The sequence below is a fragment of the Mobula birostris genome, chromosome 4, assembly GCF_030028105.1.
Source record: "Mobula birostris isolate sMobBir1 chromosome 4, sMobBir1.hap1, whole genome shotgun sequence".
NCBI classification, from domain to species: domain Eukaryota; kingdom Metazoa; phylum Chordata; class Chondrichthyes; order Myliobatiformes; family Myliobatidae; genus Mobula; species Mobula birostris.
The window spans coordinates 184,731,210-184,756,827 of record NC_092373.1 but is presented as its reverse complement, the minus strand read 5'-3'; the positions used below and the strand labels follow the sequence as shown (position 1 = coordinate 184,756,827).

Sequence of the window (25,618 nt, the reverse complement as noted above, 5' to 3'; positions counted from 1 at the left end):
CTCCTATAGAAAGTTCTTAGAATTTGGAGGCCTATACCAAACTTCTTCAACCATCTGAGGTCAAAGAGGCGCTGTTCTGCTTTTTTCACCACACAGATGGTATGTACAGACCACTTGAGATCCTCAGTGATGTGTATGCCGAGGAACTTAAAGCTATTCACCCTCTCAGCCCCAGATCCAGTGATGTCAATAGGGGTTAGCCTGTCTCCATACTTCCTGTAGTCCACAACTAGCTCCTTTGTTTTTGTGACATTGAGGGAGAGCTGTTTTCTTGACAGCACTGTGTCAGCGTGATGACTTCTTTGTAGAATTCCTCGTTATTATTTGAGATTAAGCCAGTCAATGTAGTACTGTCAACACTCACAACATGCTGGAGGAACTCAACAGGTCAGGCAGCATCCGTGGAAACGATCAGTCAACGTTTCGGGCCAGACCTTTTGACTGATCGTTTTCACGGATGCTGCCCGACCTGCTGAGTTCTTCCAGCGTGTTGTGAGTGTTGCTTTGACCCTAGCATCTGCAGAGTATTCTGTGTTAATGTAGTATCGTCAACCTGAGGGGCTCCTATGTTGAGGGGCAGAGGTGAGGGAGCCCATTCTTACTATCTTCCGGGGTTCTGACGGGAAGTCTGGGATCCAGCTGCACAAGGCAGAGTGAAGGCCGACATCTCTGAGCTTCATGTCAAGCGTGGGGGGAATTATGGTGCTGAACGCTGAACTGTAGTCCAAGAACAGCATTCTCACATAAGCATCCCTCTTCTCCAAGTGTGTAAGGACGGTGTGTAGAGCTGTGGCTATTGCATCATCTGTCGATCAGTTTTGTCAGTAGGCGAATTGTATGGGTCCAGTGTGGCGGGGGTAGCATGCTGCAGATGTTGTTCTTCATCAGCCTCTCAAAGCATTTGCTTATTATTGAGGTGAGCGAAACAGGACACCAGTCATTCAGACATGTTACCTTCGTCTTTTTGGGTACAGGAACAATGGTGGATGTTTTGAAGCAGGAGGGCTCTCTACACTGGGAGAGGGAGAGAGAGAGATTTAAAAAGTGTGATATCTAATATCTGATATTTAGATATCAGATAGCTGATATCTAAGAAATCTGGTATGTCATTAGCAAGTAATCTGGTTTTGTCTATTGTTATAAAGAAAGTTTGGGATTCCTCTATCAAGGAATCAAACTTGATGCAATTTTTATCCTCATGAATCATTGTAATTTTCTTTTAATGGTTTCTTCTGAAAGTGCAAATGTTTGAAAAGTGATTTATAGATCATGTGCTGTATTAATTATATAATGGAGTATTACCTATCTACAAAAGTTGGCTTTTTGATCTAATTGCATATTTCTCATCAGATGATCACTCAAGGGTTCACTTGATACCAATAGAAGGTGTTCCAGATTCTGACTTTATCAATGCTTCATACATAAATGTGAGTTGTAGAATCATTTGTATACAAAGTATTTTTTTAGTTTTATGTTTGCAGTTGTTTCTTAAGAATATTTGCTTTAAAAATGCAATATCTTTGTTACATGAGAGCAGTTTAGAGTAGCCCACAAAATGATTGTATCATTATTAGATATACTTGGAATACATCATGCTTGTTTCCAACCTGGTGCAAAAACATTTATAATTGTTGGATGTCAAACATTGCACTTCCTGGACATTACTTCAAAGCAATATCTTCAGCCCAATCATGAACAGTGCCTCATCAATAACCTTCCTTTTATAAGACCATAAGATATAGGAGCAGAATTAGGTTATTTGGCCTATTGAGTTAGCTCTGCCATTTCATCATGGCTGATCCAATTTCCCTCTAAGCCCCAATCTCCCGTCTTCTCCCTGTATGCCTTTGTGCCCTGAACAATCAAGAATCTATCAACCTCTGCTTTAAATATACATAAAGACTTGGCCTCCACAGCTACCTGTGGCACATAATCCATAGATTCACCACACTTTGGCTAAAGAAATTCCTCCTTATCTCCATTCTAAAAGGATACCCTTTTATTCTGAGGCTGTGTCCTCTGGGTCTTAGACTCCTCCACCATAGGAAACATCTTCTCCACATCTACTCTTATCAAGGCTGTTCACCATTCGATAGGTTCAATGAGGTCACCCCTCATTATTCTGAATTCCAGTGAATACAGAATACAAACATTCTTGTGGGGAAGGAGCACAGAGGGAGGTAATGGGCAGGTAAGGAGTTAAGGTCAGAGAGGGAAATGGGACTGGGGGAATTTTAGTACTGCTTCCCATACACATTCTGACTTGGAAGTCCATGGCCTCTTCTACTGCCGCGATGAGGCCACACTCAAGTTGGAGGAACAACACCTTATACTTTGTCTGGGTCGCCTGCATCTGATGGCATGAACATTGATTTCTCAAACTTGCGGTAATTGCCACCCATCCTTCACCATTCCCCCATTCCCCTTTCCCTCTCTCGCCTTATCTTCTTACCCGTCCATCATTTCTTCCTCTGTATTTCTCCATCTTCCCTTTCTCCCATGGTCTTTTTTAGCCCTGTTATCTCTAAAACCAATCAACTTTTCAAATCTTTACTTCACCTCACCCCCTCTCCTGGTTTCACCTATCAGCTACCATCTTGTAATTCTTCCTCCTCCCCCCCCCGACCCCACCTTCTTGCTCTGACTTCTCATATTTTTCTCTCAGTCCTAATGAAGGGTCTCAACCCGAAACATTAACTGTTTACTCTTTTCCATAGATGTTGCCTGGCCTGCTGAGTTGCTCCAGCATTTTATATGTGTTGTTCAGGATTTCTAGCATCTGCATATTTTTTCATGAGATGTATACTGTAGCATTTTTTCCAAGGCTTTAACAACAGCATCCAAGTCTAAGGTCGCTACCAGCTTCATGGATGAGCGCATAAAGTTCTATATATAGGAACGTCATCCTCAGCAAGGTGCATGCTGTTATCAGTTGAAAATATAATCATTCTTTCATCAGTGTTCCTTCAAAATCTTGAAACTCCTTATTATCCAACACCACTGGAGGAGGAATTTCATTTTATGGATTGAAATATTTTAATAGGGTGGCTGACCATCATCTTGTCGTACAGTTAGAGATGAAATATAAATGCAATGACGTATGCATAAATACATTGAAAAATCTTGTACTAATTCTATATTTTCTTTTTTAAAGGGCTATCAAGAGAAAAACAAGTTTATAGCAGCACAAGGTAAATAAATATTCAGATGTAAATACGGTGTATTCCAGTTAATTGGGACGCAATGGGACCAGTACATTTTGACGCAGTTAAATGGTGCCCCAATTAGTTTGGGTTTCATGGAAATAGTTAAAAGTATAAAAAGGACAAATTACTGTTTAACTGAGTAACAATTTGTATATTTAAATGAAATACAGAATAATTTAGAACAATACCAATGGCTCAACGAAGAGTGCAGGTGGGCATGCTGATAACAACACCAGGTATAGCTCAATGTGAGGTGTCACTCTGGTGAAGCCTCAATACAGGACTATTTGCATGCCCAACACCATAAGCAGCAAGTAACAGACAGAGCTAAGTGTTCCCACGATGAATGGATCAGATCTCTCTGTAGTACCGCCACATCCAGCCTTGAATGGTGGTGGACAATCAAACGACTCACTGGAGGAGGAGGCTCCACAAATATCCCCATCCTCAATGATAGAGGAGCCCAGCAAACCTGTGCAAAAGATAAGGTTGAGGCATTTGCAGCAATCTTCAGTCAGAAGTGCCGAGTACATGATCCAGTTCGACCTCCTCCAGAAGTCAGTATGCAGCCAATCCGATTCACTCCATATAATAATGTGATATCAAGAAATGGCTGAAAACACTGGATACTGCGAAGGTTATGGGCCCAGACAAAATCCCGGCAAAGGTCTTGAGCTCGAGAATTTGCCACACCACTAGTCAAGCTATTCCAGTACAGCTACAACACCAGCATCTGCCTGGCAATGTGGAAGATTTCCCGGGTATGTCGTGTACACAAGAAACAGGACTAGTCTAACCCAGCTAGTTACTGCCTAATCTCAATCATCAGCAAAGTAATGGAAGGGGTTATCAACAGTGCTATCATGCAGCACCTGCTTGGCAATAATCTGCTTACAGATGCCTAGTTTGGGTTCCTTTAAGGCCACTCAGCTCCTGACCTCATCACCTCCTTGGTCCAAACATAGATCTAAATACCAGAGGTGAGGTGAGAGTGATAGCCCTTGACATCAAGGCAGCATTTGACCGAGTATGGCATCAAGGTGCCGTAGCTAAAATAGAGTCAATGGCAATGACGGGGGAAACCCACCGCTGGTTGGAATCATATCTGACACAAAGGAAGATGGTTGTAGTGTTGGAGGTCAATCATCTCATCCTCAGGACATCACTGCAGGAGTTCCTCAGGGAAGTGTCCTAGGACCAACCATCTTTAGCTGCTTTAAAATGACTTTCCTTCTGTCATATGGTCAGAAGTGGGGATGTTTGCAGATGAGTGCACTATGTTCTGCACCTTTCGTGACTCCTCAGATAGTGAAGCAGTTCAAACCCAAATGCAGCAGGGTTGGAGTGACAAGTGGCAAGTAACATTTGAGCCACGCAAATGCCAGGCAATGACCATCTCCAACAAGAGAGGCTGTAACCATCATCCCTTGATATTTAGTGGCATCAACATCCTGGGAGGTGTAGCCATGTAAACACTGTGGCTACCACGGAATCCTGCGGTGTGTAACTAACCTCCTGACTTCCCAAAGCCTGTCCACCATTTACAAGGCTCAGGTCAGGAGTGTAATGGAATACTCGCCTCTTGCCTAGGTGAGTGCAGCTCCATCAGCATGCAGAAGCTTGACACCATTCAGTACAAGACAGCCAACTTGATTGGTAGCCCTTCCACAAGCATCCAATCCCTCCACCATCGACAAACAATTGTAGCAGTGTGTAATCTCGACAAAATGCACTGCAACAACACACCAAAGTTCTTCAGGCCACACCTTCCAGACCTACAACCACTACCGTCTAGAAGGATGAGAACAGCAAATACCTGGGAACACCACCACTTGCAAATCCCCTCCAAGTCACTTATCATCCTGACTTGGAAAGATATATCTGTTCCTTCATTGTCACTGGGTTAAAATCATGGAATTCCTGCCCTAACAGCACTGTGGGTGTACCTATACCTCAGGGACCGCAGTGATTCAATAAGGCAGTTCATCACCACCTTCTCAAGGGCAACTAGGAATGGGCAATAAATACCGGCTTAGCTGGCAATGCCTACATCCCGTAAATGAATAAATAAAAAAAAAACAAAACTTCGATAGTACAATTAAACTGTATAATTCCTAATAGTTTTCAATAGAGGAATTCATCTGCAATGTTCTTTTGATTGACCATAAATGAATAAAATCATCACAGACACCTAATGCAGATAATGGACTGTGCTCCTACAGTGCTTTGGACGGTTGTGTTCTCCTAATCTTCATTTTCATTGTGATACTGTCTTTTGCTTTCTTTGTTGATCAGAAGGAAGAATCCTACCAAACAGGTAATTTGTGTTTTTATAAGTTAATCTTCTCTTCTTCTGATATCTTTCAGGGCCAAAAGAAGAAACTGTGAATGATTTCTGGAGGATGATATGGGAGCAAAATACTGCAACAATTGTCATGGTCACAAATCTAAAAGAACGGAAGGAGGTGATTTGTTAGCTTATGTGGCAAAATGGCATACTTTACCAGAAAAATATGAGCACATTTCCATATTCATGATATTTGAAGGAAGAACTGAAAGGATAAATTATTGTAACCATTTTCTTCAGATGCAAAATATTTTTTCAGGTGCAAAAAAGCACCTACATACAATTTCTGAGGCAACTACGTATATCACTATTCTATTCAGCAAATATTCTTGCAGCACCTCAGTATGGAGATTCAATTAACAAGCATTTTCAATAATTTTAAGAACTAACTTTAACAATAGCGTGTAATGAACCAGAGGTGATTAGAGAGATTGTGTAATGAACCGGAGGTGATTAGAGAGATTGAGGTGAAGGAACCCCTTAGGAGGCAGTGATCATAACATGATTGAGTTCACTGTGAAATTTGAAAAAGAGAAGCCGAAATCTGATGTGTCCGTATTTCAGTAGAGTAAGGGAAATTACAGTGGCATGAGAGAGGAACTGGCCAAAGTTGACTGGAAAGGGACACTGGTGGGAAAGACAGCAGAGCAGCAGTGGCTGGAGTTTATGCGAGAAGTGAGGAATGTGCAAGACAGGTATATTCCAAAAAAGAAGAAATTTTCGAGTGGAAAAAGGATGCAACCGTGGTTGACAGGAGAAGTCAAAGCCAAAGTTAAAGCAAAAGAGAGGGCATACAAGGAAGCAAAAATTAGTGGGAAGACAGAGGATTAGGAAGTTTTTAAAACCTTACAAAAGGAAATCAAGAAGGTCATTAAGAAGGAAAAGATTAACTATGAAAGGAAGCTAGCAAGTAATATCACAGAGGATACTAAAAGCTTTTTCAAGTATATAAAGAGTAAAAGACAGGTGAGAGTAGATATAGGACCGATAGAAAATGATGCTGGGGAAATTGTAATGGGAGATAAGGAGATGGCAGAGGAACTGAACGAGTATTTTGCATCAGTCTTCACTGAGGAAGACATCAGCAGTATACCGGACACTCAAGGATGGCAGGGAAGAGAAATGTGCGCAGTCACAATTATGACAGAGAAAGTACTCAGGAAGCTGAATAGCCTAAAGGTAGATAAATTTCCCAGACCAGATGGAATGCACCCGCGTGCTCTGAAGGAAGTAGCTGTGGAGATTGCGGAGGCATTAGCGATGATCTTTGAAAAGTCGATAGATTCTAGCATGGTTCCGGAGGACTGGAAGATTGCAAATGTCACTCCGCTATTTAAGAAGGGGTATCTGAGTAGCCAGGCATCAAAGGTTATGGTGAAAAGTCAGGGGAGTGGGACTAAACAGGAGAGAATGGATCAGCTCATGATAAAATGGCGGAGCAGACTCAATGGGCCAAATGGCCGACTTCTGCTTTGTCTTATGGTCTTATGGTCTTGTGGTCTTACATCTCAGCAACAATCAAGTAAAGAGAGGGAAAAAGGAAAAAGTCAATTAAAAATCAAAATGTTACTGTACTATTCTTCAAAGTTCAAAACAATTTTATAATCAAATTATGTACATGTCACCATATATACTACTCTGAGATTCGCTTTCTTGTGGGCATTCACAGTCCACACAAAGAAATGCAATAGAATCAGTGAAAATCTGCACAAAACAAATATGGATAAACCACCGGTGTGCAAAAGAAGACAAACTGCAAATACAAAAAAGTAATACATAAATAAATACTGAGAACATGAGTTCTCATTCTTTGTACAATTTTAAAAATCAAGGGTAGAAAAGAATTCAGTTTGGATACAATGATTTACCAAAAGTGTCTGGTCTGTGGAGGGTATGACAAATCAACATCTGAAAGAATCTTTGATCAAGAAAGTAATTTGGAATGCCCTGAACCCATTGTCAATTCTCCTTTTGAACTTTTTTAAAATTCTATTTCAGACATTGGTACAGGAATGTTTTAATTCTGATTGATTATTTTACTCTCTCCTCACTTGATAGCTACTGTCAAGTAAGCTGTATTATTAAAGTTAGCTTTGATAGTAGACTAGTACAACCAATGGACTCACTGTCCAGGACTCTTCATCTCATGTTCTCAATATTTATTGCTTGTTTATTTATTATTAGTTATTGAGTATGCTTTCAAGAAAATGAATCTTAGGGTTGTCTATGGTGACCTGTATGTAATTTGATAATAAATTTGCTTTGAATCTTAACCATGCATATCCTCTGTCCACCTTGCACAGTTAATTACTGCCTCCTGACCCTGGCCTTAATCACAAACACCTCCCTCACCTGCAACTTTTTTAGCAGTGGTTGAAATCGTTCCATGGCTGTTGCTCCGAGAATAAACCATCTAAATACTGTAAATGCTATGATTTGTGTTGCAGTGCAAATGTGCGCAGTACTGGCCAGACCAGGGTTGTTGGACATATGGGAACATTCGAGTTTCTGTAGAAGACATGATGGTGTTAGTGGATTACACCATTCGCAAGTTCTGTATTCAGCAAGTAAGTATTTCATAGTTTCTAGGTTTGGTTGTGCAGCATGAATATTTGAAGATAAAGTTCAATTATTTCAATATTTCATTTGACTTTTGATTTGTTACGAAAATATGTTTCAAGTTAGAATTATATAATATGAAATTAATGTTCATGAAAATTTCGTTAGCACAAAGCTAGATTAATTCCAGCTGACCATTCGCAGTATCCTTAATTGGCTATTCCTTCATCTCATGGAATCAAAACTTGTTTTAAAGAATCCAGCTCTTGGAAGATTTATTCAGTTTGCCCTATTCTCCTGTCCTTAACCTATTCCATATCATTATATTTGGGGAACAGACTCTCAGCAGGAACTCAACCTGCGTCTTCCAAGAGGAAGTCGGGAGGAGTGTGGTTTGGGGGGTGGGGGGAGGGTGAGCACTCCACCAAGATGGACCTAAGAATGTCAACCTTTGTGAATGGACTGTGTGACGGACCGTCAAATACAGGCGAGAGATGCATTTGCAGCCAGGTCTGCAAGACTATCGTAGCCTGAAAATACAATAGGCCAAGATGAAATGCTTGGAGTGGGAGAGAGCAAGGCAGCACACAGGATTTACTCCTGATGAGATGCAGGAGGAGCCCAACCCAGACTCTCCTCACAGTGCCCAGAACCTCCAAGAACCAGAAACTCCCACTCTAGGCAGAGTAGCAGAACACCAGTGGGTTGAATGGCCTCCAGCATCCCATCAGAGGGAGTGGCTGCAGTTGAGGAGGACGTAGTCCGTATCATTGAGCAGTGCTGGAGACATTTGTGTGAGGGCATGATGTGAGCCTATAGAGGTGGGGTTTAGAGGTTTTGCTGATTGTTCGGTGTATAGTGCCTATACAAAGTATTCAACCCCCCGCCTTCCCCTTGTAAGTTTTCATGTTTTATTGTTTTACAGATTTGAATCACTGTGGATTTAATTTCAATACTGATCAACAGAGAAAGACTCTTACTAGTTAAAGTGAAAACAAATTTCTACAAATTGGTCTAAATTTATTCAATTATTTAACCCAAAATATTGATTACATAATTACTCAACCCCTTCAAGTCACTATTTAGTTAATGCACCTTTGGCAGCAATTACATCCTTGAGTCTGTGTGGCTAGGTCTCTATCTGCTTTGCAGATCTGAACACTGCAGTTCTTTCCCCACTTTTTTACAAAACAGCTTGAGTGAACAGCCCTTTTCAAGTCCAGCCAAAATTCTCAATTGGATTGAGATCTCTGCTTGGCCACACCAGGACATTAACTTTGTTATTTTTAAGCCATTTCTGTGTAGTTTTGGCTTTATGCTTGGTGTCATTGTCTTGCTGGAAAACTGATCTCGCAAGTTGTAGTTCTCATGCAGACTGCTTCAGGTTTTCAATTTTAGTTTCATCAGACCATAGAACTTTCGTCTAGCATGAGCCCCCAAATCCTCAAGACCTTCTACAGGGCCACCGTCGAGAGCATCCTGACTGGCTGTATCAGCAACCTGGTACGGGAACTGCACCAACCTTGACCGCTGAGCACTGCAGAGAGTGGTACGAATGACCCAGCACATCTGTGGATGCGAACTTCCCTCCACTGAGGACATGTACAGCAGCAGGTGTGTAACGAAGGCCTGGAAGATCATCGGGAACACCAGGCATCCCAACCATAAACTGTTTCAGCTGCTTCCATCTGGCAAGTGGTACCACAACATTAAAGCCAGGACCAACAGGCTGTAGGACAGCTTCTTTCTACAAGCCATTAGACTTATAAATTCACGTGTCTCTACATTGTAATGGAGTCATGACGCAAAGGTTTTTGCTCCTTCACTTTGTGGGACGGATGTAAGATTTAAATAAATTCAAAGTCAATTTCCATGGCTCCTACATGCCTTTTGGCAAACTCTAGCAGAGATTGCTTGCAATTTTTTTCAACAGTGGCATTCTCTTTGTCACTCAAGTCAAGTCAAGTCACTTTTATTGTCATTTCGACCATAACTGCTGGTACAGTACACAGTAAAAACGAGACAACATTTTTCAGGACCATGGTGCTACATGAACAATACAAAAACTACACTGAACTATGTAAAAAAACAACACAAAACTTCACTAGACTACAGACCTACCCAGGACTGCATAAAGTGCACAAAACAGTGCAGGCATTACAATAAATAATAAACAAGATAATAGGCGCAGTAGAGGGCAGTAGGTTGATGTCAGTCCAGGCTCTGGGTATTGAGGAGTCTGATGACTTGAGGGAAGAAACTGTTACATGGTCTGGTTGTGAGAGCCCGAATACTTTGGTGCCTTTTGCCAGATGGCAGGAGGGAGAAGAGTTCGTATGAGGGGTGCATGGGGTCCTTCTTAATGCTGTTAGCTTTACGGATGCAGCGTGTGGTGTAATTGTCTGTAATGGCGGGAAGAGAGTCCCCGATGATCATCTAGGCTGACCTCACTATCCGCTGCAGGGTCTTGCGATCCAAGATGGTGCAATTTCTGAACCAGGCAGTGATGCAGCTGCTCAGGATGCTCTCAATACAACCTCTGTAGAATGTGGTGAGGATGAGGGGTGGGAGATGGACTTCTCTCAGCCTTCACAGAAAGTAGAGACGCTGCTGGGCCTTCTTTGCTATGGAACTGGTGTTGAGGGACCAGGTGAGATTCTTCGCCAGGTGAACACCAAGAAATTTGGTGCTGTTAACGATCTCTACGGAGGAGTCATCATGTTCAGTGAAGAGTGGTCGTTCCGTGTTCTCCTGTAGTCAACAACCATTTCTTTTGTTTTGTTCACATTCAGAGACAGGTTGTTGGCTTCTGCACCAGTCTGTTAGCCAATGCACCTCCTCTCTGTATGCTGACTCATCATTCTTGCTGATGAGACCCACCACAGTCGTGTCATCGGGGAACTTGATGATGTGGTTCGAACTATGTGTTGTAGCACAGTCGTGGGTCAGCAGAGTGAACAGCAGTGGACTGAGCACACAGCCCTGGGGGGCCCCCGTGCTCAGTGTGATGGTGTTGGAGGTGCTGCTTCCAATCCGGGCTGACTGAGGTCTCCCAGTCAGGAAGACTAGGATCCAGTTGCAGAGGGAGGTGTTCAGGCCCAGTAGACTCAGCTTTCCAATCAGTTTCTGAGGAATGATTGTGCTGAATGCTGAACTGAAGTCTATGAACAGCATTTGAACATACATGTCTTTTTTGTCCAGGTGGGTTAGGGCCAGGTGGAGGGTGATGGCAATGACATTGTCTGTTGAACAGTTGGGACGGTACGCGAACTGCCGGGGGTCCAGTGAAGGGAGCAGCAGGATCTTGATGTGCCTCATGACTAGCCTCTCGAAACACTTCATGATGATGGATATGAGTGCGATGGGATGGTAGTCGTTGAGGCAGGACACTGAAGACTTCTTTGGCATGGGGACTATGGTGGCGGCCTTGAAGCATGTGGGAATGACGGCGCTTCTCAGGGAGATGTTAAAGATGTCAGTGAGAATCTTAGCTAGCTGGTCTGCACAACAAGGTCCAATGTGTTCTCTCCTTGTTGCAAAGTCCTCATACTGATGGAATTTGGGGAGCACTGACTTAAGGTTCGCGTGGTTAAAATCACCGGTGACAATAAACAGTCCATCAGGGTGTGTGTTCTGCAGTTTGCTAATAGCACCATTCAGTTCACAGAGCACCTCCTTAGCATTAGCACTGGGGGGAATGTACACACCGACTATAGGGACAGTGGTGAATTCCCGTGGTAAATAAAATGGTCTGCATCTAACAGTCACAAACTCCACTAGCGATGAGCAGTATTTTGCACCATTCCATATTGATGTAAACACACAAGCCACCACCGCGAGTCTTACCGGAAAGAGCTGCATCTCTGTCCACTGGAAACAAGACGAGCCCGTCCAGCTGGATGGCGGCGTCCAGGATTTCATCAGAGAGCCACGTTTCTGTGAAAACATACGCACAGCAAACTCTGTACTCCCACTGAGTATTCTGTTGGAGTTGGATGTAGTCCAATTTATTGTCCAGGGAGTGGACATTGGAGAGCAGAATGGACGGGAGAGCCAGCCGGCTAGGTAACGCTTTTTGCCTGGCACGGACTCCTGCCCGCTTGCCTCGCTTCCACTTCCTCGCGCACCGGCTTACAACATCTCCAGGACTGTAGGCCCGATCCCCTCAGCAAGCCGAGGTCACGTCATTTAACCAGCAGATCTTCATGAAAGTTTGTTTCTGGGCGATCCCTATATTGTAGCAGTATCTGGCAATGGTAGATAGTCGCTCTGTTATCCATGTGCCCTAATCAGATATTGTGCCTTAAAATTAAACTAAAAATTAAATTAAAGTAACACCAGATCCAAAAGGCCACTGCTGCCGTGCTGCACCGCCTACTGTTGCCTACTCTCCCATAAAGCTGCGACTGGTGAAGCACCTGGGTAATAGTTGTATGCACAGCCTCTCCCATCTCAGCCACTGAGGCTTGTAACACTTCGAGTTGTCCTAGGTTGTTGTCTTAAGAAGTTGTCGTGTCCAAGACCGAAAGAAGCTGCAGAAGATCATGAACACGGCGCAGCACATCACACAAACCAATCTTCCGTCCGTGGACTCACTTTACACCACACGCTGTCGGAGCAGTGCTGCCAGGATAATCAAGGACACGACCCACCCAACCAACAGACTTTTCGTCCCTCTTCCCTCCGGGAGAAGGTTCAGGAGCTTGAAGACTCGTACGGCCAGATTTGGGAACAGCTTCTTTCCAACTGTGATAAGACTGCTGAACGGATCTTGAGCCAGATCTGGGCCATACCTTCGAAATATATGGAATTGCCTCTCGGATTTTTTGCACTACCTTATTTCCCATTTTTCTACTTTCTACTTATGATTTATAATTTAATTTTTTAATATTTACTAATTTTAACTATTTTTAATATCTTTGATATTGAATATTTGTAATCCAGGGAATGTGAAGCGCAGAATCAAATATTGCTGTGATGTTTGTACATTCTAGTACCAATTGTTTGGCGACAATAAAGTATAAAGTATAGGTCTCTTGGTGGTCTCACTCAGCTTTTGAGGAAGTCCTGCTCTAGATTTACAGTTCTGCCATATTCTTTCCATTTCTTAATAATTGACTTAACTATACTCCAAGGGATATTCAGTTAACTTGGAAATTTACTTGTATCCATCTCCTGACTTGTGCTTTCAATAACCTTTTCATAGAGTTGCTTGGAGTGTTCTTTTGCCTTCATGGTGTAGTTTTTGCCAGGATACTGACTCACTAGCAGTTGGACCTTCCAGATACAGGTGTATTTTTACTACAATCAATTACTACTATCACCTGGACTGCTCACAGGTGATACGACTTATCAAATCATTTAACCAAATGATACAACCAGTGTTAATTTGGTGTTTCATATTAAAAGGGGTGAATACTTAAGCAATCAATTATTTTGTAATTTATATTTGTAACTAATTTAGATCACTTTGTAGAGATCTGTTTTCACTTTGATATGAAAGAGTCTTTTTCTGTTGATCTGTATCAAAGAAAGCCAAATTAAATCAACTGTGATTCAATGTTGTAAAACAAAAAACATGAAAATTTCCAAAGGGGGATGAATGCTTTTTTATAGACACTGAACTCTCTTCTTGGCCATTATGGGAGAAAAGAGCCATCAGAACCATCACAGAGGCTGCTGAATGAACCTCCAGATGGCTGTTTCCATCCAGGGGCTCAGTGTGGACATGGTGGAGGATTACAAATACCTGGGGTTACGATTTGACAATAAACTGGACTGGCCAAAGAACACTGAGGCTGTCTACAAGAAGGGTCAGAGCCGTCTCTATTTCCTGAGGAGACTGAGGTCCTTCAACATCTGTCGGACGATGCTGAGGATGTTCTACGAGTCTGTGGTGGCCAGTGCTGTCACGTTTGCTGTTGTGTGCTAGGGCAGCAGGCTGAGGGTAGCAGACACCAACAGAATCAACAAACTCATTCGTAAGGCCAGTGATGTTGTGGGGATGGAACTGGACTCTCTGACGGTGGTGTCTGAAAAGAGGATGCTGTCCAAGTTGCATGCCATCTTGGTCAATGTCTCCCATCCACTACATAATGTACTGGTTGGGCACAGGAGTACATTCAGCCGGAGACTCATTCCACCGAGATGCAACACTAAGCGTCATGGGAAGTCATTCCTGCCTGTGGCCATCAAACTTTACAACTCCTCCCTTGGCGGGTCAGACACCCTGAGCCAATAGGCTGGTCCTGGACATTTCCATCTGGCATAATTTACATATTATTATTTAATTATTTATCATTTTATATTGCTATATTTATACTCTATTCTTGGTTGGTGCAACTGTAACGAAACCCAATTTCCCTCGGGATCAATAAAGTATGTCTATCTATCTATCAATCTATCTATCTACCTATGGATCAAAAGGTGTGAACCGGGACCGATGTTGCTAGGACACAAGCCAGTTATGTTGAAAGACCGAAACACGCAGTGATCCCAGATTACATCTCTGATAATGTGTCCCACCGCATCCTAGGATATATCTCAGCAGTTGCATCATCGACTATTTCTTCTGCTCATTGTCAATAGAGAACACTTCATAGAAAATTTCTACCTTTGTATCCAGTTATATTTTTGTCCATTCCAGTGGGAATCTTTAATAGGCTAAAAATCCACATGCCTGATGTAGTAACATGAAGACATCCATTCAGAGGACAAATCAGGCCTCCACTGATAATTTTTTTGAAAATATTGATTATTTAGCAAAGCTGAAGCAGACATTTAAGCATATAAGACCATAAGATATAGGAGCAGAAGTAGGCTATTCGACCCATCGAGTCGGCTCCGCCATTCAATCATGGGCTGATCTAATTCTTCTAGTCATTCCCATCCGCTGCCTTCACCCATACCCTTTGATGGCCTGGCTAATCAAGATCCTATCTATCTCTGCCTTAAATGCACCCAATGACTTGGCCTCCACAGCCGCTCATGGTAACAAATTCCACAGATTTACCACCCTCTGACTAAAGTAATTTCTCCGCATCTCAGTTCTAAATGGACGTCCTTCAATCCTGACGTCATGCCCTCTTGTCCTAGAATCCCCTACCATGGGAAATAACTGCCAAATCTAATCTGTTGAGGCCTTTTAACATTGGGAATGTTTCTATGAGATCCCCTCCTCATTCTCCTGAACCCCAGGGAATACAGCCCAAGAACTGCCAGATATTCCTCATACATTAACCCTTTCATTCCTGGAATCATTCTTCTGAATCTTCTCCGAACCCTCTTGAATATCAGCATATCCTTTCTAAAATAAGGAGCCCAAAACTGCACACAATACTCCAAGTGTGGTCTCACGAGTGCCTTATAGAGCCTGAACATCACATCCCTGCTCTTATATTCTATACCTGGTAACAGTGAGAAAAGGAAATGCCCTGGCTGCTGGAGGTCCTTAATAATGGACACTGCCTTTCTGAGACACCCGCTCCTTGAAGATGTCCTGGGTACTTTGTAGGCTAGTACCCAAGATGGAACTAACTAAATTTACAACACTCTGCAGCTTCTTTTGGCCCTGTGCAGTAGCCTCCCCATACCAGACGGTGATGCAGCCAGTCAGAATGCTCTCCATTGTACATCTATAGAAGTTTTTGAGTGTATCTGTTGACATACTAAGTCTCTTCAAACTCCTAATGAAGTATAGCCACTGTCTTGCCTTCTTTATAACTGCATCGATATGTTGGGACCAGGTTAGGTCTTCAGAGATCTTGACACCCAGGAACTTGAAACTGCTCACTCTTTCCACTTCTGATCCCTCTGTGAGGATTGGAATGTGTTCCTTCGTCTTACTCTTCCTGAAGTCCACAGTCAGCTCTTTCGTCTTACTGCTATTGAGTGTCAGGTTGCTGCTGCAGTTGCTGTACTTTGAGCACTTTTTTTGTAATGCTTATCATTGTGGTGAAGGTTGTTTGGTAGAGTTGCCTAAATGACTTTGTATTTTACTAATTTACTTTTCCTTTTAACTCTGCAGGTAGGAGATGTGATGAATAAGAAACCTCAGAGGCTGGTTACTCAGTTCCACTTTACCAGTTGGCCTGATTTTGGAGTACCGTTCACTCCGATTGGCATGCTGAAATTTCTGAAGAAAGTGAAAACTTGCAATCCATCCTTTGCAGGTGCAATTGTTGTGCACTGCAGGTCAGTCTACCCTCAGTATATTATTTAGTATCATTTTAATGGTGAAAACAATGAAGGTAAGGGAGCAGTTAGAAAGGAAAAGAGTGTATAAGAGTACATATAATATTTAAGATTATGATGTTATAACTTTGCATGTCTAGTTACAACTGCATTACTGGAATTAATGAAAGTGTTTCAGTTACAGATAAGGTGCAGTGCAGGTAAACAGTAAGGCGCAAAGTCATAACAAGGCAGATTGTGAGATGAGGAGTCCATCTTACTGTACTAGGGTACCATTCAATTGTCTCATAACAGTGGGATTGTAGCTGTCCTTGCGCCTGGTGTGTTTTCCTGCATCTTTTGATAAAGGTTGGAGGGGGAAGAATGAATGTCCAGCGTTGGTGGGGTCTTTGATTATACTGGCTGCTTTACCAAGGTGGTGAGAAATGTTTAAGGGAGATTTTCTCAACAGATTGAATTTGAGGATTTTACAACATTTTTTGATTTCATGTGAACGAAGGACATAGCAGAAGATGTCACAACAAATTTTTATGGATATGTTACAATATGTAAATAATGTGCACCTATTAAAAATAGATACCTATAATATTATCTAAGCAGATGAAAGGTCCTGATGGTGGGTCTCAGCCCAAAAGTTTGGTTCTTTATTCCTCTCCATGGATGCTGAGTTCCTCAAGTATTTTGTTTGCATTACTCTGGATTTACAGCATCTGCAGAATATGTTAATGAACTGCAGAATCTCTTGTGTTTACCTATAATGTATGGAGTACAGAAATTGGCCTTTTCAGTACACCATATCCCTGCAGACTATCAAACACCCATTTACCTTAATCCTATTTTATACCCTCCCCCCACTGCCAGCTATTTGTAGTGACAGGCTAACCTGCCAACCTGCAAGTCCTCAGCGTGTCGGAGGAAGCTCAAGCATCTGGAGGAAATGCATAGTCATAGTCAGTGCAGAAGTTGGGATCGAACCCAAGTTACTGGAGCTGTGGGCGGCACCACCACTTGCTGCCCATGCAGAATGAGTAACTCTGAGCAGAGTTACCTTCTATGTTTTTTTATAAAGGTATATACCTTCTATGTTTTTTTATAAAGGTATATACCATTAATACAAGGAAACAGAAATAATCGACACCTGGTTTTTGTTATGTTTCTAACAAATATACTAAACATTTTCATCCATAGCAGGATGTAAAATTGTTAGTGGGTCTGGTAGCACCTATTGCAAGCAAAACAGAGTTAACATTTCAGGGCCATGACTTTTATTAGAACTGGAAAATAGACAATGTTAAGTTACAGAGAGAGGACAGATGGAGAGAACAAAGACTATGTCTGGATAGGGAGGTGACTGTGCTATCTCATATGACACACATGTTCCAAGAGTGGCATCCAAGAGTGACTGATAAATGTTTGCTAACCACAGCTAATTTCTCTGGGTGGGTGTAAGTAGGGAGATGAGTAAGAACAATTATAGAATTAAAAAAAATGCTGCAGCTGTGAGAAGCAGACCACAGCAGTTTCAGGTGATCAGAAATGCTGGAAATATAGTCATAGGGCACTATAGCACAGAAGCAGGCCCTTCAGTCCATCTAGTCCATGCTGACCTGATCATCTGCCGAGTCCCATCAACCTGCACCCAGACAGTATCCCTTTCATTCATTTAGTTTCCCAGACTTTTCTTAAGTGTTACAATTGAACCTGCATCTACTTCTTCCACATGGCAGCTGATTCCCTACTAGCACCATCCTCAGAGTAAATAAGTTTGCTCTCTAATTCTTCTTGAATATATCACCTTTCACCCTAAACCTATTACTTCTAGTTCTAGTCTCACCCATCCTGACTGAAAGAAGCCCACAAATGTTCACCTCATCTTATACCCCTTATTATTTTGTATACTTCATATACCTGTGCTCCAGGGAATAAAGTCCTAACTTATTCAACCTTTTCCCATAATCCAGATCCCCATAGTCACAGCAATATCTGTGTAAATTTTCTCTGCACTCTTTCAAGCTTATTGATATCTTTCCTACAGATAAGTGACCAGAACTATGCACACCACTCCAAATTCAGCGTCACCAGCATCATATACAACTTCAGCATAACATCCCATTCCCTGTAGTCAGTGCCCTGATCTATGAAACCCAATGTGCTAAAAGTTCTCCTGATGACCCTATCTACCTGTGATGCCACTTTCAAGGAATTGTGTATCTGTATTGCCAAATTCCTTTGTTCTACCGCACATCTCAGAACCTGACCATTCACTGTGTGAATCTACCCTGGTATTTCCTCCCAAAATGCAATACCACATACTCATTTGTAATTACAGTACATTCCATCTGCCATTTTTCAGCCTATTTTCCCAATTGGTTATGATCATGCTGGAGACTTTAATATCCTTTTCCGCTGTTCACTATGTGCCCAGTTTGATGTCATCAGCAAATTTGCTGATCTAGTTTACCACATTATCATCTAATTCAGTAATATACATTACAGAAAACAGTGGATCCAGCACCAATTCCTGGAGCACACCGCTAGTCGCAGGAAGTCAGGTAGCATCTATGCAGAGAAGTTACTCAGTTGTAGAAAGCTACTAGTAGATAATTTCTCATCAGAGCTAACCAGTTCTAGTTCAAACACTGGTTAACTGAAATTGTGGAATTTAATATGGAATCTTGGGCACCTGTAACATGCTTAGATGGAAGACAATGCAGTTTCTTGAAGTTGTTTGACAATGGTGCATGAAGCCAAAGACAATTCTGAGTTAGCTGAAAATTTGAAAGTGAAATCTCCTGGAACCTCAGAACCCCCTTGCAGGCTAAGCAGAGGTGTTCTGTGAAGTGGTCCCCCACTGCATGTTTGATTTCTCCAATAGAGACAACACTGTGTGGTCGGTGCTGATGGCAATACACTGGTTTGGAAGAAGTGTAAATGAATTACTGCTTCAAGTGGAGGTTAGCTGGATGTCAAAGCTACTAGAATGTATAACTCGTGCTTGAGCTTAAGTTAGAATGCTGCTTGTACTGTGAGACTGAATATAAAGTCAATTGACAAGAATGATACCATGTAGTGAATAAATTATGATTGCAGATTACCTTATCCTTAAGTGATTTTAAGGAAATGTATTGATCTGGTTATGGTGTTTCAAATGATTACATTACATCAGACAGAAACAAAGAAACACTTCTTTGCTGGGGAGTCTTGATTTGGGGGCAGAATCTTAAAATTAAAGCTAAGGACTTCAGAAGGAAAATCAGGATACACTTTTTCACGAAGTGTAGTGCAAATTTAGGAAGTTTTTTTCCTGACTAACCTTCCTCTCCCAAATAATGTGTCAATTGAACTTTTCAACACTTAGTGGCTGTAAGTGTGGCCTGGAATCCTGTCACCCAGGGTGGAGAGGAATTGGCTGAGGATATGTGGGAATATACTGGAACCACTTTCATGGAACTTGGCATTGTAAGAATCCTTCTAAAAGATGAGATGTGTGGAAATGTAATTAAAGTTACTATAATTAAGTTTAGTATAATTCCTTGTGTTTAAAGTATTGTTTGACAGATACAAAGAAAAGAAAAAAGCTCTGAAGGAAGGGAGGGTGGAAATTTGAACCAAATTTGTATAACTTTTCAATTCTAAACAAAGACAAGAAATTGTACATTTTCAATGGAAGGATTTTTATTAGTCAGTTTGATTTTCAAACTTGAGCCAACCAGTTCTTGTCAGAGGAGTTTAAAACTCTTTAACAGAACGTTGTTCAGGTTAAGGCGGAGATTTCTAATCTGGGGTCCACGGACCCCTCAGTTAATCATAGGTGTCCATGGCATAAAAAAGGCTGGGAACTCCTGGGTTAAAGCATCTATCTTGAGGAGCCTAAAAATTTGGTCTTAAATACATTATTTCCTAAAAATTTCTTATAGTTGTCGTCTTCACATTGTGACAGTGACAGCACTATAACAACTCTAATCGAAATCAGAATATTCATAGAAATAATTCTGATTATTCAAAGGATATTCAAAATAGTTAGAGATACAAGTTTCCCCTGCCATCCGAAGGTAGAGTGTTCCTATGAAATGATTCGTAAGCCAGAATGTCGTAAAGAGAAGAAGCAATTACCGTTTATTTATATGGGAAAAATTTGTGAGCGTTCGCACACCCAAAAAAAACCTACCAAATCATGCCAAATAACACAAAAAACCTAAAATAACAATAACATATAGTAAAAACAGGAATGATATGATAAATACACAGCCTATGTAAAGTAGAAATACTTTTCTACAATCATTGCTGCACTGTTCTCCGTAGCGAAAATCTCACGCAAGCGCTCTCGGCAGAAACACAGTGCAAGCGTTCTCAGCAGATACACTCTCTCCAGTGACCTTTAAGCTATGAAACTGCCAAATCATACCAAATAACACATAAAAATACACAGTCTATATAAAGTAGAAATAATGTATGTACAGTGTAATATCACTTACGGGAATCGGGAGGACAGCGCCGAGCACACTGATGGTGTGTTAGGCTGAGTCGTCGGAGGTTGGGGTGGTGCAGTGGTCCCCAACCTCCGGGCAGCGAACCGATACCAATCCACGGAGAATGCAGCGGTAGCCGGGATACACTCAGCACATCTTTAAGAAAAAAGCCGAAATAAACAAGCTAATTAATTAGGTGCCACTCGGCACGTAAATGTTGGCCCAGATCAGAGGCGACGCAACTGGCAATTGCCTCTGATCTGGGCCGACATTTACGTGCCGGGTGGCACCTAATTAATTAGCTTGTTTATTTCGGCTTTTTTCTTAAAGATATGTTGGGTGCATCCCGGCCACCGCTGCATTCTCCGCGGCAATGTATCGGTCCACGGCCCGGGGGTTGGGGTGGTGGGACACTGGGGTGTCATCTCATCATCGTCTGTTTCCATCAGGGCGGGCAGGTCATCTTCTATGTCTGTCTGCCTCAATGTCGAAGGCTGAGGTTCGTTGTCTGCTGTGGAAGGCTTGAAAAACGACAGTAGGCTTGACTGCTTAGCCTCGATCATTTTTCTATCATACAGTTCTTTGTAGGCACTCAAACCATCTTGCAAATATGCCCTAAACCGACGTACCCTTTCAAAATTAAAGTTGTACTTTTCTGCAATTATTGCAGCGAAAATCTCACGCAGTTGCTTCACGTTCAGTTCGTGGACGGTTTCACTTACGGTCCGTTCGCTACTGCATTCGGTTTCGAATGTTATCCTTTCCTCTTCCAATTGCATCAGCTCTTCATCTATCAGTTCTTGGTCATGGGATGCCAAAACCTCTTCAACATCATCTTCGTCAACTTCCACAAGCCAAACTCATTTTGTCCTTACTTCATTCACCACAATCGAAACGCTAAGTGTAACACCCTTACGAGCTCTTTTAGGCTTTTCCTATACCGTAGAACTCATCTTGCTAACAGCTGCTCACAGGCACGTGTTTAAGCAATGCCGGCTAGAATGCAGTTCTGGGGGAGGAGCTTGGCTGCTCGGGGCGCGCGCTGCCTTTTATTGCGCGCTGCTTTTTTCACGCGCTGCCTTTTTTCGTAACAGTGAAAACACCTTCTGTTAGCGAAAACAGGTAACTAATGTCGGTCTTTCGTAACAGCGAGGTTTCGTAAAGCGAACGTTCGAAAAGCGGGGGACACCTGTATTGAAATATTTAAAATAATCAGAATATTCAAAGAAATTAAATTATTCATCGAATCATAGAAAGATAGCATTTGCATTGAATCTTGAGTAGGCCAAGGATATAGTCTGAGTATAGTTCTCATAAAGAGCATACACCTACTTTAGGGTATGTGACGATGAAATAATAGACTTAAAAGTGATCATGAAGCTGTCATTTTGACAGTCAAGAAAAGAAAATGCTTTCAGAATTGAAAAATCTTCCATCCTTCCTCTTTATAGCCTGTAGATGTGACTTGTAACCATCTTTGATGTGTATAGCAATCCAAACCTCATGGTGGCCAGGAATGGGCAATAATCACTTAGAGCCGCTGGTTATGAAGACATTAAATAATTATTTTACTTCAAACAGCTTTTTTACATAACTTTCCATGTTAAAAATATTTTGCAATTTTCAGTGCTGGTGTTGGTCGTACAGGCACTTTCATTGTTATTGATGCCATGTTGGATATGATGCATGCAGAGAGGAAGGTGGACGTATTTGGATTTGTGTCGCGGATTCGAGCTCAGAGATGTCAAATGGTTCAGACAGATGTAAGTCGGAAGATTGTATTTTTGCTAATTAGTGTTCCCTCATTAATTTAAATTATGTAGAATACCACATGTAATGAGTTCATAATATGGAGATGGGGCATTGTGGGTGCTGAAAATGGGGGGAGAATGAGGGAAATAGAATAGGTAAAGTGGAAATTCTTTGTCTTTTTCAAAAGCCAGATTAACAATAGGGCAGATAAATGGTTGGTTGAATTCAAAAGGAGAAATATAGTGACTATTTTGTTGCAGTTTTAGGTGGAGTACAGGGAAACCCAGTATTAACAGTTTTTTGTAAAGGAGGACCTGACATTTGATGCAATAGAATGGACCTTTCATCAAAGAAGAAAGAGCATGAAGAACAATAAAGGCAAAAAAAATCTAGTTTGTTCCTGCTGATACTTCAGAGAATTGAGTTTATGGGGCTATGCGGAAGTATACACAAGCACTTCATAATTCCAGTGAAAAGTAAAGAAGCCACATTCAATAGCAGGTGTAGAGAGTATTTTGGAGGTGGATGAAACTGCCTTTGGTATTGGACTGAATTCAACAAAGAAGCTGAGCTTGGATTTGAGTCAGTATTTTTCAGTTTGATAAGAGACTGATGTGGCGAAATGCCATTGTCATCATCTCTATTTTTACATATTTGACAAATGCTGTTCAACTTTGTTGTATTGTAGATGCAGTATGTATTTATATATCAAGCACTATTGGAACATTATTTATATGGGGACACAGAACTGGAAGTGACTTCACTTGAAAGCCACTTGCAAAAGCTTTACAATAGAGTATCTGGATCAGGCTGCAATGGTCTAGAGGAAGAATTCAAGGTAAGAAATTAAAATATTTCACCACTTAGTAAATGGGACCAGTTTGGGAACATGTCTTTAAAAGAACTTAGTCTTCTAATACCATTTTTTTTTCAAACAGTTAGTAATTGTTCTTTAATTCACCTATTGACAAGTGACAGGTAGTTTATTGCCATTTAACTACATACATGTATGTAATGTATATGGAAACAAGACCATGTAAACCAAGATGTAAAACATATAGCACATGATAACTTATGAAGGTAAGGATAAAATCTACAGATGAATCACACATAAATAACAGACTAAAGTGCATTAATATTAAATATTGTAAGGCGCAGAACAGATTAGCCAATGACACTTCGAATGCAATGCAGCTGGGAGTTCAGAAGCCTTATGGCCTGGGGGAAGAAACTGTTTCTCATCCCAGCCGTTCTTGTTTTTATGCATTGTAACCTCCTGCCTGACAGTAGAAGCTCAAAGAGGATGCTGGATGGATGGGTGGAATACTTAATAATACTAAGGGCCATGCATACGCAGCACTCCTGAAAAATGTCCCCGATAGATGGTAGGGAGACCCCTATGATCCTCTCAGCTGTTCTCATAGTCCTTTTTGAGGACTTCAGGTCCGATGTTTGACTGCTCCCATACCAGATGGAGATACAGCCTTTATTTCCAAAAGAGAAGTCTGATATGGTAAAACTTGGGCAGCACAAAATGCTATGTTGCAGACAAATGAAATGCCACAAAGCTGACAGCCCTGAATGTGAAAAGCCATCGTGCTCAAATTTTTTCAGAATGTAGCTCATCTCAAGTAGGTTAGTTGTTATTCCAAAGACCCATAGAGTTTTTACAGCATAAGAGGAGGCAATTGGGTATTCTTGTATAGTTGAATGACAATTAGCCTTCAACTTGAATAGTGTTTTCTTGTTTATTTTATCTCTGTGTGCCATAATCTTATTCACATTTCACCTGAATATCCTTTACTTGGAAGAAGAAAACTCTACAATCTCCAACCGTTGTTGTTGTTCAGTCATTTAGTTGAGTCTGACTCTTCATGACCTCATAAACCATGAGGTCCATAGGGTTTTCATGGCAAAATATGGAAGTAGATTGCCAGGCCTTTCTTCCTCACAGATACTGCTGCTGCCCAGGTTGGCACCCGGCTGGGTTTGAACTTGCAGTCCAATGCTGATGCCACTACACCAGCAGCTGGCCCAATCTCCAACCTGCTTTGCAGCTAAAAGTCCCTCATGCATAGAACCATTGTAGAGAATCTATGCATCTATCTAAGGATGGTCACACCTCTTTTAAAGGGTAAAAGACCAGAACTGGAAGCAAAATAGTACTTGTGGCTTAAATGAGTTCTTATGAAGTTCAGCATAACTTTGTATTCAGTGCAGCTATTTATAAATCTCTATATTGTCTATGAATTAGTAACTATTAACATGTATTGATACTTTTAAAGATTATGCACATGAATTTCAAGTCAATTCATTCCTACTGAAAGAGTGGTGCTTACAAAGGACTAAAAATGTAGTTGTTGCAGTGCTGTTGATTGGATTCATAATGAATCCTGCACTGCTGACAGTCAGTCTCTGGGAAACAGTATATCTGGAAGATGGTGCCAACATAGTGGTTAAGGAGAAGCATGAAAATTACTGAGGATGGGATAAATAAAGTTTTAAACAAGTGTTTGTGAGTTTAACATTTTTGAATGTGGATAAATGACTGAGTTGTTAAGCAAGGAAATAAATTTTGGAAGCTCTGGTATCTTTTTAAAGGCGATGAGAGTTATGCCAGAAGAATGTCATGTTTTCTAAAAAGGGATGAATGGATAATCTGAGTAGGTACAGACTGTTGAGATTAACTTTCTTGTGGTCTTTAAGCATGCATCAGGGGTCTTCATATTGTCCCAGTAGCTCCTTCTCTGCTTTGAGTGGTCATGGACCAATGATTGCCAAATTTTGGTGGAGATGTTGATTTTTTTTCAAGGAATGTCCAAGAACATCCTTGAAGTACTTTCTCTGCCTGGCAATTTCCTCCCACTATAGAGAGAGTGCCTGTTTCAGGGGCCTGGTTTCTGGTATGTAAATAACATGGCTATGACAGTGTAACTAACTGAAAGTAACTAGGACTTTAATGCTATAGGTGTTGTCTTAGAAATCTTTGATGAAGTTAGTTCCCTTATCCTCAGAAGAAATTTGGAGGATTTTGTGTAGTATTGGTGGTATTTTTTCAATGCCTTGAGAAGCCTGCTGCAGAAATACCAGAT

General features: G+C 41.4%; 1 protein-coding gene across 3 annotated transcripts in view; it reads left to right on the top strand.

The window, feature by feature from the left end:
* The window catches only part of LOC140196836 (receptor-type tyrosine-protein phosphatase alpha), a 202,387-nt gene that overhangs the window by 149,495 nt on the left and 27,274 nt on the right, over window positions 1–25,618 (top strand). For all 3 annotated transcript variants that reach the window (XM_072256683.1, XM_072256682.1, XM_072256681.1), the window contains 7 exons: window positions 1,351–1,427; window positions 3,155–3,191; window positions 5,574–5,671; window positions 8,001–8,120; window positions 16,139–16,305; window positions 22,402–22,537; window positions 23,215–23,364. In XM_072256683.1, coding sequence (XP_072112784.1) covers window positions 5,609–5,671; window positions 8,001–8,120; window positions 16,139–16,305; window positions 22,402–22,537; window positions 23,215–23,364 — 636 coding nt within the window. In that variant the 5' untranslated portion in view covers window positions 1,351–1,427; window positions 3,155–3,191; window positions 5,574–5,608. The remainder of the gene's footprint in view (window positions 1–1,350; window positions 1,428–3,154; window positions 3,192–5,573; window positions 5,672–8,000; window positions 8,121–16,138; window positions 16,306–22,401; window positions 22,538–23,214; window positions 23,365–25,618) is intronic.